The sequence below is a fragment of the Archocentrus centrarchus genome, chromosome 5, assembly GCF_007364275.1.
Source record: "Archocentrus centrarchus isolate MPI-CPG fArcCen1 chromosome 5, fArcCen1, whole genome shotgun sequence".
In the NCBI taxonomy this organism is placed as follows: domain Eukaryota; kingdom Metazoa; phylum Chordata; class Actinopteri; order Cichliformes; family Cichlidae; genus Archocentrus; species Archocentrus centrarchus.
In genome coordinates, this window is record NC_044350.1 from 35617098 (window position 1) to 35632162 (window position 15065).

General features: G+C 44.8%; 1 protein-coding gene and 1 long non-coding RNA gene across 2 annotated transcripts; one reads left to right on the top strand and one right to left on the bottom strand.

The window, feature by feature from the left end:
- Positions 1 to 2953: 2953 nt before the first annotated feature.
- Positions 2954 to 12725, bottom strand: tmem74b (transmembrane protein 74B). Its single transcript, XM_030729533.1, has 4 exons — positions 12684 to 12725; positions 10479 to 10566; positions 5937 to 6206; positions 2954 to 3675 (listed from the first exon to the last, which is right to left on the bottom strand). Exons 3-4 carry the CDS (start codon positions 6156 to 6158, stop codon positions 3034 to 3036), a joined length of 864 nt encoding a protein of 287 aa, XP_030585393.1. The 5' UTR covers positions 6159 to 6206; positions 10479 to 10566; positions 12684 to 12725; the 3' UTR covers positions 2954 to 3033.
- On the top strand, positions 6384 to 6733 carry LOC115780376 (uncharacterized). Its single transcript, XR_004019972.1, has 2 exons — positions 6384 to 6479; positions 6616 to 6733. It is a non-coding gene; the product is annotated as an uncharacterized LOC115780376 (long non-coding RNA).
- Positions 12726 to 15065: the final 2340 nt, after the last annotated feature.

The following is a 15065-nucleotide window of genomic DNA, read 5'->3' on the forward strand; positions in this document are numbered from 1 at the left end:
CTATACAGACTGTAATACATTAGCATAATAATATCAGTGTATACACAATGTACAGTGCCGGTGTTTACTCATTAAGGCATATTGTATCCTTACATGGCATAAATAACATCAGTGTACATATAATACAGGTAAGTGGTGTCATTAAAGGTTCATTCCACTCAAAAACACCCACAAGTCACTTTTAAGTTTCTTCTTTTTAAAGATGATTTCAGCTTTTTATCATGTTTAATGTTTCCACAGGTTATAATCAGTGGTGGAGTGGAGCTAACTACACTTAAAGTATAACTCTGAGGTACTTTCCTTTCAGTGAAGGGTTTTACTTCAACCTGTACTGCATTCATCTGACAGCTGCTGTTACAGACAGGGTCAGGCTGCTGAGTGAATGAATGAGAGTGTGAATGGTCGTCTGTCTCTATGTGTTAGCCCTGTGACAGACTGTGACTGATGGGACAGGCTCCAGCCCCCCTCCCCGGGACCCTGGACTGGATAAAGGGAAGAAAATGGGTGGATGTTGTGTTGGTGCTAACGATAAAATCTAAGAAGCCACTGGTTCATCTGCTAACGGGGATACTGGTCAGTTTTGTGGGACCAGTTCATGCAGACTGTTTATAGAGACCATCATAAATAAAACTATGTAAACACAATCAGAGCTCGAACATGAACTTTAAATAAGATGAATTCATACAAACAAATAATGGATCACTTCTTCTTCATGAAGTTTGTACATGTAAGCAAAATGGCAACAGGCCATCTGCACTGTACACATTTACTATTACATTTACTATACGCTCATATCCTGCCTCATATTTTTACACCTTTGAGTCAGCGCTCAAAAACAATCATTTATTCTCTCCCCTGATTGGCTGCCCCCTGCAAACAACAGCAGGTGAGTGGAGCTTCTGACACCCCCTCTCTGAGCCTTCATACAGACCAAAGCTGAGGCCTGAACCTGCTCATACACTAACAGTAACACTCTGAAGCTTTTCTCCACCACTGATTATACGAACTGCTCCTATGAAGCTCATTCTGACATTAAAAGAAGCCATAAAGTCTGTAAGTCCGGCACAGGTTTACATGGATATGATGTCTCAGACTTTATGCTGTGGAGGTGATGCTTACAGAAAGCATGAGGCAACAGTTTTGGATGATGCAGCAGGAGCCACAGCACATGTGACCGTACACTTATTAAAACAGGAGTCGACTTTCACACGTTTCCTGTTTTTGGGTTTTGTTAAAAATTAATTTAACTCCAGTTGAACGTCAGTTTGTGGAGATGCTCCGCGATGTGAACCCATCATTTCCCTGCATCTAGTTTCCTCTGAGATTAACTAGCAGCAATTTCCACCAAGATCCACTCAGGAAAACAAACACAGGAAATCGTTACTGTCGACTGCTCTTGGACTCCTGATGCAATGGTTTGTGGGTAATATCACCCTCTAAATGGTGACTCATTTCACTTCTGCACCTGCCAGCCTCTCATCACCACCTCCTACCTCTCGGTGCATCCAGCCAAACACCTTAAAAGGCCAAATGTTAAAGCTGCATCAAGCAATGTTCTGACCACAAGGGGGCGCAAACAGCTGCTGTGAGTGAGCTGAAGTCAGAGTGCTCAGATAATGCACAGAGTGTTAGTGTATTGCTCACTGGGCTGCCATTTTCTGAGACGATGAGAGAAAGCAGCAGTGTGTGTGTGTGTGTGTGTGTGTGTGTGTGTGTGTGTGTGTGTGTGTGTGTCGGTGCTTACACACAGATGGATTCTGGACTTTGGAGCCCAATAAGAGGATCAATATTTGATGGCTTAAAGGTTCCCTGTGGATTTTTGTTGCCTCTAGTAAAAAAGCACCAACAAAGACACAAACAACACTCAGTGCATGTGTGACGTTACAGCTCAGCGATTTTTACCTGGAAAACACAATAAATGAACTCCCAGTTTAAGAGAGTTTGTGCAGACAAAGCCAGTGAGCCTGCTGTTTACTGAGCTGCACCAACCAAACGCCGTCCTGATGCACGTCTCCTGCCTCACAGCGTGAGCCGAGCCTCCAGCTGTGGAGGCTCGAAGCCAAAGAAACACCCACATAAGAAGTTTGTGCAGTGAGCACAAAATCTCACAGCTCACTGTGACAGACACACAGCTGCTGAACGAGCTGCTAGAGACCAAACACTGAGCTACGAGAGGGAATAATGGATGAAAAATATTCATAATGTTAAAGAAAAAACAGTATAAACATCGGCTACAGTGATCCTAAAATCATGAGATAAAAATAACTGTGTCAGAATATAATGAGGATAAAGCTGCAGAAATATCAGAAGGAACCAAACGAGAACCTTTCGAGCTCGAATCCTCTGATTAAACCACGATCCTAACCCTTCATTCGAGCAGCCAGGGAACCAAAACAAGCCGCTAAAAAGAGCTAAAAAGGAGCTAAAAGGAGCTAAAAGGAGCTAAAAGGCAGCTGTTTCATTCTCCTGATCAGTCACTCATTTTGCTTCATGCAGGTTTAAGCTGAACATCTGGATTTTAGGGTTTGGGTGGTTGATCTGCAGTGATGGCTGAAGCTGAGTGAAAATGTCACACTTTCCAAACTGTTGCCTCTTGTTGTGTGTTTTTGTGGCTGTAAAGTGGGTCAGACTGTGATCCCAGTACGTGTGTTAAGGTGAACCTGCTGTAAGATATGGCTGCATTTAAATATTGATAAAGAATTTTCACAATAAAACGTTCATCTTACTTTCTGCAATGTTTTTTATCATAATGTGCTTTATATTGTAGGACTCTGATTAATATACTAGGATTCAAATTTAAATCTTAATCTTTGATTAATGTCCATATGTGCTCTTATCCACACGCCACAGGCTTACCTCTCATCTTCCACCCAGTCGAGCCCTGTCAGGTAAAGTCATACGTCCCTCGTGATTGGTCAGAATAAATATCCCTTATCCCTACAGGCCAGGTTAAAGCTCGCCACAGCACAAATGGGTGACCTGAACCCCCACAATGCACCTGGGAGCTCGCACAGAGGAAGGCAGAGGGCGGAGCTAGTTGACTCCAGGTACAGCAGCTGAAGAAGCAGCAGCAGGAAGAGGAGGAGGAGGGTTTTTGCTTGGTCCTGGTTCTGATTTGGAGTCCCGGTTCGGCTCTGGATGCACGTTATTCCGCGTCTCTGCACATTCCACCAGAAACTCCTCACCTCCATCCCCGCCCTCACCTCCTCCCGCCTCTCCCGTCGACAACTGCTTCATCCTCAGGTTGATGGAGCCGTAAGTCCTCTTGGGTCGAACGAATGCCGCCCTCCGTCGGTACATCTCGCCCCGGCAGATGGACACCATGAGCAGCACTGACAGGAACATCCCCCCCAGAGTCAGCAGGCCCAGCCCTGCGATGATGCACTTGTCCAGGTGGGAGCCCAGCTGGGCGTAGTACATCTCCAGCTTCTCCATCTGCCGCGCCGAAATCGAGTCCGGGTCAACTTTGGGCTCCCGTGGGATGGTGTAGGCGATGACCACAAGGACGATCCCACTCACGAGGAAGACCAGTGCCAAGATGAAACCGTAATCCGCCGTGTGGTCATCAACATGGCGGTATTCGGTGAAGTCCTGACCGTCCTCCTGACCTCCGCCCGCTCCTGCACCTCCTTCCTCCTCATCATACGACTGGGGTGATATCTCCTGATGATGCTGCTACAAGAAAGGAAAGAAGGAAACAAGAAAAGAAGGGAATGGAGGAGAGAAAAATATAGAAATGAGAAAAAAGGGGAATAAAGGATGAAATAAATTCAGTAATGAACATGATGGAAGCAGGAGAGAAGGAATAAAAGAAAGAGAACAAAGATTATAGGAGGAAAAAATATGAAATTAAAACAACAAGAAGGAAGGAAGGACAAAAGAGAGGCAAATAGAAAAAATGAAGGCGGGAACAAATGAAGGCATGAATAATGGACAGGAGGTGGAAGAAAACAAGAAAAAAAGGAAAGAAGGAAAGATGTGAAAAAAGGGAAGGAAGAAAGGAAGCGATAGTAAAGAAAAGGGAGTAAGGAAAGAATGAGGAAGAAGAAAAGAATGCAGCGCAAACTGTGGAGGTCAGAGGTCAATGAGAGCAATGAATTAGAGCCAGAGTGGAGGAAAGACAGCAACACGATGACCTGACATAATCTGTGTGTCTCAGTAAAAGCTGAGCTCCGTGAACTCATCACTGGCTCAGATTATCCTCAGATTAGGCTCACATTAGCCTTATCTTAGGCTCAGATTAGCTTTAGATTAGTCTCAGATTAGGTTCAGATTAGCCTTAGATTAGGCTCAGATTAGCCTTAGATCAGATTAGGTTCCAATTAGGCTCAGATTAGCCTTAGATTGGACTCAGATTAGCTTTAGATTAGGCTCAGATTAGCCTCAGATTAACCTTAGATTAGGCTCAGAACAGGGTTATTATAGTTAACGAAAACGAACGAAATAACGAAAACTGAAATTGGAAAAACATTGTCGTTAACTGAAATAAATAAAAACTATAATTAAAAGGAAAAAACGATAACTAATTAAAACTGAATTGTGAGTTTACAAAACTAACTAAAACTAACTGAAATTATCGATAAACTGACTTTCATTTTAAGCCTTGTGGATTGATATGAAATCATTGTTTCCGCTCTCGGAGTTTAAGCTGGGAGCGCCACAGGACAACTGTGTGAGTGCGCATGTGCGTGCGCTCACCGCGCTGGTCCGCAAAGTAATGGCTGCGGTCTGCCGAGAAAGCGGCAGAGTCCCGTATGGAGGTTCTTTGAGTACAAACACCTGCACACGACCACAAGGTAATTAACACACACAATCCAGCTACACAAGCATAAATGCGGACATGAGGTCGGCAACTTCTGTAGGTTGTGTACAGAGGCCGCAAAGACCCTGCAGGTTTAATTAGCGAGCATCTAACCAAGCTAGCTCCAAAACAGAAGCAGCTTCAGGTGGTGAGAACATCAGGATGCAGCTGGATTTGAGCTTTGACTCCTTCAAAGAGTTTGTTTTTGTTTAACACCACATGTAGGTGTTATTAATCTGCTGCACTGATGCTGAAGTTTATTGTGGAGTTTATTGTAGAATTTATTGAGTTTGGGAGTTCATGTTTTTCTTTGTTTCTCCCTGTTGATGTTCATGTGTGTCCTTAATAATACACAAATTTAGCATGTCTTGTGAACAGTTGGTTGTTGACTATATTTCTGTAAACTGTATCTTTTGTCAAGTTTTCATTACACAATAGTCACTTTTGCGCCTTGAATCTTGCACCTGATCAGGTATGAAAATACTAAAACTAATACTGAAACTAACTGAAACTAACTAAAACTAAGCATGAAACCAAAAATAAAAACTAATAAAAACGAGAAAAACCACTCTGAAAACGAATTAAAACTAACTGAATTAGAGAAAAAAAAGTAAAAACTAACTAAAACTAAACTATAATGTAAAATCCAAAACTATTATAACTCTGGCTCAGAATACCCTCAGATTAGCTTTAGATTAGGCTCAGATTAGCCTTAGATTGGGCTCAGATTAACTTTAGATTAGCCTTAGATTAGGATCAGATTAGCCTTAGATTGGGCTCAGATTATCTTTAGATTAGCCTTAGATTAGGATCAGATTAGCCTTAGATTAACTCAGATTATCTTTAGATTAGCCTTAGATTAGGATCAGATTAGCCTTAGATTAACTCAGATTATCTTTAGATTAGCCTTAGATTAGGATCAGATTAGCCTTAGATTGGGCTCAGATTAGCCTCAGAGTAACCTTAGATTAGGCTCAGATTAGATTAGAAAGGTTACATCATTGTTGGATAGGTAGTTCACTCTGTGAATCTGCTCAGTGCTGAGGTCACATCAGGCCTGCTGAAGTTTTAAGCTCCAGCTTTAAAAACGCCCCAAACAAATGTCTGTAACAGCACCAAACCGCACCACGCTCACCTTCCTGTTTCCTGACATCTGAGGCTGATAACTGGTGGTGGGCTGTTGCTCCTGCTGGCGGCGGTCCTGCTCCTCGTCCTGCTCGTAGGAGGCGTTCTCAAAGCCCCGACCGGCACGGCCAGCCACGGCTGCCGTCCAGGGTGCCGAGGCTGGGGTCGGGCCTCGCCGGCCTCCGCTCCCCCGCAGCTCCCGGAGCTCTACGGCGTTGAAAGAGGACTCCATCGATATGTATTCATGTCTTCATCAGACCTCCGCTCGGCTTCATCCTCACTGAATAGATAAATGTTTTATGACTGATGACATAGAAAAGGAGTTAAACAGCCCAACAAAGCCCAACCTGACTTACAAAAGAGATGCAAGGTTAGCTCAGCTTAGCTCAGCACATTCATGTAAAACAGATTCTAGATTTCACAAATTTGACTTCCTGGTTATCTTAATCCGGGGTTTTGTGTCAAAAACGCCTAAGAATTTACTCAAATTTTTAAGTTAAAGCTGTTCCTAAACCCTTGGGACTATGTGAAAAAGCTTGGGCATTTTGGAAAGGTAACATTCTCCATCCATCCATCCATTTTCTTCCGCTTATCCGGGGCCGGGTCGCGGGGGCAGAAGCCTAAGCAGAGAAGCCCAAGCTTCCCTCTCCCCAGCCACCTCCTCCAGCTCATCCGGAGCTCATCCGGAGGTAACATTCTATATTTTTTAATACAAAAGTAAGATTTCCTCTAAGTGTAACTATCAGAAAGTTATTCTCTTTTGAACAGACAAATTTGAAGATTTTTTTTCTCGCCTAGATTAAAAAAACAAACAAACAAGAGATTAGACAGTTGAATTTGGTACTTATGGACTAAAACACATCAGGATTGCAAAGAATAAGGTCTTGGCTATTCCCATTTCAAATTTGAAAGCAATAGCTGTAAAATTGAGCATTTTACAGCATATTCCATAAGGTATGGGTTGTGCATTTTTCAGAGTGACATTTTTGGAGACACTTGGACAACCCTGAAATATGCAATAACTTCTGAATGCTTCATCCTACAGACATCAATGAGGGCTCTAATGAAAGCTTACACTTAGAGGAATTAGAATATAGAGCCAAAGCCACTCTCCCTGTTTTAGAAATTCATATTTTATCATAAAAAGCAATAAAGAGTACACTAAACGTGTGCATTATAAACAGTAGTCCAAACCAGTGCTATAGTCAACAAACATTTTAATAAACACACAAATATTACTATATATACTATATACATACTATATTTAAAATAAAAATATTAAATAAAACTATTTACATACTCATGGCACATTATTATTTTACATGTTCTTTTCTCTGTGTCAGTCATCACGGTTTACAAAGGCATGGTACACACTTGACTGTATACTCCCTGTATACCAACTGCTGCACCTCTGACCACCAGTCTGTCAAGCTTATTAAGTTTGCAGACGACATGACTCTCATCGGACTCATCTCAGACGGGGACGAGTCGGCCTACAGGATGGAGGTCAAACGTCTGGTGTCCTGGTGCAGCCACAATAACCTGGTACTGAACGCCCAGAAGACAGTGGAGATTATAGTGGACTTTAGGAAGCACACAGCCCCTCTACCCTCCATCATCCTGACTGACACCCCCATCACCACAGTGGACTCTTTTCGCTTCCTGGGAACTACCATCACCCAGGACCTCAAGTGGGAGCCCACCATCACCTCTGTCGTCAAAAAGGCCCAGCAGAGGATGTACTTCCTGCGGCAGTTGAAGAAATTCAACTTGCCAGCAAGGACCATGGTGCAGTTCTATACTGCCATCATTGAGTCCATCCTCACCTCCTCCATCACTGTGTGGTACGCTGGAGCCACCACTAGGGACAAACAGAGACTACAGCGCGTTGTGCACTCTGCTGAGAAGGTGATTGGCTGTAACCTCCCATCTCTCCAGGACCTGTACACCTCCAGGACACTGGGGCGTGCAGGTCGGATCACAGCCGACCACTCTCACCCTGGGCACAGACTTTTTGACCCTCTCCCCTCAGGCGGGAGGTTCTGGTCCGTATGGACCGTAGCCTCCTGCCATAAGAACAGTTTCTTCCCCTCTGCTGTTGGACTCATGAACAATAACCCTAAGACTGTTACCACCACCCTCCACAAACGCTGATGACCCTATGTCTATGCACCTGTCTGATTGCACTGATGTACATATTAGTGGAATATAGTCTACATTCTTCTATCTTTTAATTAGTCTCTGCACTGTATATTTTGTAATTTTGTAATATTGTGCTATAGTTATAGCTCTAATATCTCTGTATATTTGCAATTTGTATACTTGTATATTGTCTTATAGTTTTTATACTTATTTGTTTTTTTTTTCTGTAAGCACGAAGTACCGCAGCAATTTCCTAATGCTGTGAACCTGTTCACCCATATGGCAATAAAAACCTTCTGATTCTGATTCTGATTCTGATTCTGATTCTGACTGGAGTTTTTTCATGGCACTATAGCCTTTTATAATCTTTTCTTTGTGTTTTGACAATGTTTTGAACAAAAAAAACCCATCAAAACAGCAATAGCACACATAAAACATCTTTTATACATGAGCGCACAGAAATCCTGAAACCACAAATCTGTCATTCGAAGGATGCTCTGTTTTACAGAAAGAACATAGACCCCTCAAACTATACATCCACGTGTTCAGAATTTCATTGGCTAAGCGTCTGTAGCGTTATTTTTATTCTGTGAGCTGATAGGTTGGATCTGTTGTCATGAGAATGTGGGCAGGAGCTTGTGCTAGTCTGTGACACTCATTGGCTATTCCTTGCTACAGACAGCCGTCAGAGTGTCCCAGTTGGTCAAGTTAGGTGTCAATCAAAGCCTAAAACCCGGAGCTTCCGATTTGGAGCAAAATGGAGGCTCTATCGGCAGCTACACAGCTAACAGGAGGCAACAAACAGTGTTTACGTTTTTTCAAGAAAAGTTTAGGCTCTGTTTTTGGTGCCCTTGTGGATACGACTCGTGTTTTTGACCTCATGGATGTATTGGATTATATTCACTGGACTGTTACGGACAGAATGATGCCAAATTTGTGGAGAATTATGAAGATTTGGAGTCCAGACGAGCGGTCGAAGGTAGGAAAGTCAAATTACTAGTTTCGGCTATCAGCTTACAATACCCTGCGCTGTATATGCTGTGATTTTTGTACATGGCAATGGCATACATGGTTAGAAAGAGGAGAACCGTGGCTTTCTTTTAATGTTTCGTATGTGTGTTTTGACAACATAGGGACGGAGAAATTTGACTGTATATTTAAGAATTCTGCGCGACGGCCCTTGATCGGGCCGCGGAACGTTAAAGGGTTAAGTAGATCTCTGTTACTTTGTTACATTATATGGACAAAAGTACCTGGCCTCAGCACTGTACACTACAGAAGCTGCTCAGCCATGAAGCTCCCAGCACACAGTTGTTGTGCTGATGTTGGAGCTCTGCAGTTACAGTGGAGACTTTTGGTCAGTGTGTGTAACTTCATAATCTGAGCTGCTCTGGTTCCTGAACGCTCCCACTTTGCAATAATACAGCTGATTATGGAGGAAATTCCATGAACGGACTTCCTGCAGCTGTGGCATCCTGTCACAGAACCACCCTCAGGTTTAATGAGCTCTTTAGAACCACCCATTCATTCATTAATGCTTCAAAGGCAGACGGCTGTTTTACACATGTGGCAACAGGAAACACCTGAATTCAAGGACTAAGAGGTGGAGCCCAGAACTTTTGTCCATGTAGTACTCCACCTCCCGGCCCAAAATAAGCCACACTATAAAGCCTGATTGCAGCAACTTTAGCTTTGATGACAGCTTGGGCATCGTTTCATTAAGCTTGGACGTCACAACATTTATTTGTGGATTGATGGGAGAGTCGGACGGTTGCATCAAGTTTTCTCCAGCACAAAGATTCTGAGTGGAGTTTGGATCTAAACTGTCCCAGAACCACTAATTCCCAACGTGACCCTGAAGAATCCCGGCACTCATCTTGGAACACACCTGTACCAAAAACCTGGTCACTCAGTGACTTCACATCGCTGAACCTGCACCTGTCCAATTGAAGCAACACACCTGGGCATGGTGGGTGCATCACTTCATCCACCCGTCTTCTTTCTGAAGCGTCCATCACTCCAGAACAGGATTGATGTGGACCCATCAGATCACATGACCTTTTTCCACTGTTCCACACTCCAATGTTTACGCTCCCTAACAAACTGCAGTTCCTGTAACCTACCCTCTGTAAGTGCTGCTGACTCTAAATAAACTAGTTAGTTAGATCTTATCTCTGCTGTCACTTCATTTTTCTGAGAAAGCTTCTCAGGTTTTACATATAAAAAGCCTTCAGACTGTGGGAGACCCACGTGTGCACTTCTGACCTGAGATCAGCCAAACACAGAAATAATTCCAGTGAGTTATGGCAGAAATATCATTCCATGTCACTTCTTCTTCTGCGTCAGTAAAATCACCTGAGTTTCTGCTGCAGGTGTGGTCTCCAGCCCACCTTAATCACAAGCGTCTCACCTTCATGTTTATTCATTCCCATTTCTTCCTTCTGCCATCGCCATCAGTGCCGACACTTCTCCTGCTGAGACCCCAAATCAGCTGAATCCTGAAGCAGAGAGACGTTTGCACCTGATTTAAACAAACTGATGAATGTGTACAAGGATGCAGAAAAGAGCGATTAAAACGAACTGCAGTTATTTTCTGTCTTTAACACGTGATGTCACAGAGAATAAACAGACTCCCTGTGCTGGTTAACACCTCAGAGCTCCGAGTGTGATCCTTATCAGGCACAAGCTGGTGTGAATATTAAAGAGGGGCTGTGGCTGTCGTCTCCATTACACGGCTCCAACGCAGGAAACGGATTTTAGTTCACGGCCACAATCAGCCAAAGGGGGAAAACGAGTGGATAATGACGTCTTTAACGAACAGGGAGCACAAAGTGGGAGCCTCACAGGCAGTCAGGATAGAAGCAGAGTAGAAAACACAGAGTCTGATTTTCAGCCTCCTCGCTGCACATCGTTTCACACTGCTCTGATGCTTTACAAAGAGCTGAAACAAGTATTTAGAGTCTGTCCTTAAATTAAACTTATAATCATACATAAGTAATACAACACTGTGCAAAAGTCTTGAGCCTCTCCCCCTTTCTCCACACTTTTCTTCTACTTGTTTAAAGTGGCTCTGAGCAGCAGCTCTGCAGCTTCCTGAAGCTCTCACAGGTTGGTTTGTTTGGCCTCTTAATGCTGACCCATGAATCATTCAAGCATAAAAAAAAGACTCACAACTCTGTGCATAAGACACTTTAGCAAAGAAGCAGTTTAAATGGTATCTTGAGGCAATTTATTATTTCTCACAAAAACACATTTGTTCTTGTTTCTTTAGCTGAATCTGTAAAAAAGCCAAAGATAACTCCATCTGTCTGCATTAAACCATATTTGTGCAGCAACCCGGTGGTTCCCAAACAGCTGTTAGCCGGCATGATGAGAGTGTCCTTAAACAATCCCAGGAAACTGATGGAGTGGAGGACACGAGTGTCAGACCTAAAAACTAACAGCAGCAGCTGGAAGTCGTGTCAACATGAAACAAATCCAGCACAGAGCTGAAGGAGGAGCTGCAGCTGATCCCTCAGCTGTTCACTGGGGGGGGCTCAGGACTTTTGCATAGTACTGCAGTACTAACGTTTCTGCAGCAAAGCATACTTGAAAATATCTGAACAGTATCAGTGATTCATTCACTTTAACAGCACATTTGGGCAGCATTAGCTGTATTCACAGATTATCATGTGTAAAATAAGAAGTACCTGGTAGTAATGGAGTAAAAAGTGCAGTATCAGCAACAAAATACACCAGAGTATAAATAAACACAATGTAGTATTTTAAAACTGCTATTAGTCAAGTACTTGAGTAAATGTACTAAGTTACAATCCACTACTGCTTGTATCCATGTTTTGGAAGAAAGATGAACGTACAGGTGCTGATGTGACAGGTGCGGGAATATTAAAGGCAGAAAACCCCGGGAGTATTTTACCCTCCTCTGTGGAGCACAGATGGAATAATCCAGCCGAACAGCGGGCCGGTCCGGAGCCTCTCCGGCCGCCTGTTGGAGCGCGTCCTCGGCCGGTCCGGAGCCGTTGTTGCTGCTCCATAAACGCGGCGCATGATCGGTTTGTAATCTCCGGGAGCTCCAGGCTAAAGTAGCCCACTGACACACTTCCCATTTATCACTACAGCCGGCCTCGATGGAGCACATCTGGGAACCTGAGTGCCCATGAGCAAGCCGTCATTTCACCCTGTGGCTGGACGCCAGCATCACCGTGACCTTGCGATGCGCCAAACTGCCAAAACCGGGACCTGTGTGTGTGCGCGCGCGTGTGTGTGTGTAGATGGTGTCAGGATGAACCAGGGCAGATAAGCACCACACCGACTGACACGCTTTTCATTACCCGAGCAGGCGGCAGATAACGCGGTCCAAACGAGGAAGGAGAGTCCGAGTCCGCGATGATGGCATTCAGAGGGAAACATCGCAGCCAGGCAGCGAGTCGAGTGCGGATTTCTCTGGAGGGAAACACCGGGAAACGAGTCGGTATCCAGGCACACAGGCGGGGAGCATCCACCCGCGCTGCATCCCAGCAAACGCGGAAAAAAAGCATCGATCCCCAGCAGGGGCACCGAGGAGGGGACAGGAGGACTGAGAGCGGGGGTGATGGGAGTGACGACGGGGTCTTACCTGGTGCTGATGTCGCGACTAGGCAGGAATCAGACGGCCGTGGATACCCGGAGAGATGGATGCTGCTGGATGAAGATGAGTGAAGAGGACGGAGAGAGAGGAGGACCGAGGTGAAACTGACCATGCGCAAAAGCTCGGCTCTCCCTGCTGGTGTCTGCTGAGCTGCTGGTGGAGCCACAGGAATCTCTCCACTCTACGCCTTTTGACCTACATCACTTCAAGACGGTTTTCCTAATTTAATGAGGCAACAGCGCCCCCAGATTTAAAATAGGCTGTTAGCTCAGGGATTTGTGGTCTGGCATTTGTCTCCAAAATCTGGGAATCTGGGAATGATTTTACTGAAAGCTGCAGGAAGCCTCTGGAGTTATATTCAGTGTTTAAGCACATTTCTCATCACTTTATTTTCACATCACCTGAGAAATCTTATTTTTACTAAAGAAACAAAAATCAGAACATGCTGGAATACAGCTCAGTGTAACACACACACACACACACACACACACACACACACACACACACACACACACACACACACACAGGTGTGGCTTGGTGTTTGATTCTGATGGGAAAGTCAGGATGTAGGGAGTCTGATATCCGGCTGATTTTGCCTGCTTAAACCTGCGCGTGTCGTGAATAATTTATATTCCTGTGAACTTTAACATCTCAGACATGTTCAAAACCTGTTTCTGTTGTTAGGGATTAAAAACCTGCAGAGGCATTCCCATCTTGAGTAAATCTATGATTACAATCAGGAAAAAAAAGAAACTGCTGACAATTTCCCAAAGAAAAATATCTACTCCAAAAACAGGAATTTGGGGCTGTTTTATGCTCTCCCCTGCACTAATGGGGACCATAGTTTTAAATCAGCAGCATGTTGCAGTCAGTAAGGCAGCTGAGCCCATAAAGTCCTGAGCAGAGTGTTTCCTCAGGGCAGAAATCAAGAGGGGAGCCTTTTTCTCATACACAATCAGAGGAGCCTGCCCCTGCTGGCCATGACACAGAATGCAGGTTTAAGGCACCTCCGCTTTCAGACCCATGAGCAGCGTCCTCCATAAACAGTCACCGTCTGTGGCTCGTTTAACACTGAAGATCTGAACGGTGATGGACTGAATTGAGCCCTGAGGGAACGAGCCGCTGCAGAAATATTTCACCGTGGTCCAAACTGTAAACACGACTGCTGCTCTCAGACAAGCAGTTACCAACAAGACTTAGATCAGGGCCCCAGAAATGTGAACAATGATGTCCTGGAAGAACAGAAGCAAAAAGATGAGGTTTTCTGTAACAGACTGACGCTCAGCTTCAGTGGAAACACTGCTGCAGGGAAGTCACCCGTGAACCAGCAGGCTGTGAGACGGTGAAAAATCTCATGTCACGGTGACCAGGACGAGTTTCGTCGCTGCCTCGGGCACGAACATCAGCACCCGCCTTGTGGAGATGTGAGGTCAGAGGTCGTGTGGCCTGTCAGAGTCACTGCACAGAGAGGCTGAACCTCAGGAGATCCTTACAGAGGTGCCCTAAATACCGAGCCAGGCTCATTTTAGACACGACCTTTGTGTTTAACAGAAATGAGCGAAGTCATCGCTTCTGTTCCTCAGAGCACTGCAGTTTTCTCTGAATACCATCAGAGGAACTCACCGCGTGGCTGCATGTGCACGGCGGGATTTTCAGGCACAGCCAAGGAGACCCACAAACACGTGGACGATCACAGTCTGCAGCGCTGCCTCTGCACACATCACCGTGGATCTGAAACCAATCAAGATGTGACTGAAGTGCAGACTTTGATCTCTAAGTCCTGTGTTTAACAGCAGGAGTGCAGTAATTAACCCTCAGTTTTATACTCATTTTCAGAGGCTCATAAATCAATAACCGAGGCAGCTGGGTGAGGCCTGTTCCCTCATTATTACATAAATCAGTGAAGCCAGAGTTGATTCCAAGTGTTGAACTTGGTCTCCATTTACTGTCACATCAGTGCAGGAGGCCATGGTCAACCCCCCCAACCCTGAAAAGGATGAACAGAAGAAAATGGACGGAGATGAAACTAAGATGAATTGGTATGATGGGAAGAGTACAGCAGGGAGGAGGAGGACAGAAACAGCTGATGATGTGGGCATGAATGGCTGCCAGTGGAGCCAGGTCAGGTGTGGCCGAGGGCAGGTGTGTCCTCTCTGCTCAGATTCAGGTAAATGCTGCAAAACCAGGAAGCACGTCACAGAAAAAGAGCCAAAGCAACCTGAGGGTTTCTCAGGACAAAGAAATGAACGATCAGGTCAGTCCTCTGACGTCAGCCCAACACAGCAGCACTGACCGCAGAGACCCCTGACCCTGAAAATGAGGCAGTGTTTATGAAGATGGCTGAAGCTGCAGCGCCGCATTTCAATCACA

Bases quoted from the DNA above. Each gene is read 5' to 3' on its own strand.
- tmem74b (XM_030729533.1), bottom strand. From the start codon at position 6,158: ATGGAGTCCTCTTTCAACGCCGTAGAGCTCCGGGAGCTGCGGGGGAGC. The intron at 3,676-5,936 runs GTGAGCGTGGTG...CCTTTCTTGTAG, and splicing joins AGATGTCAGGAAACAGGAAG to CAGCATCATCAGGAGATATC.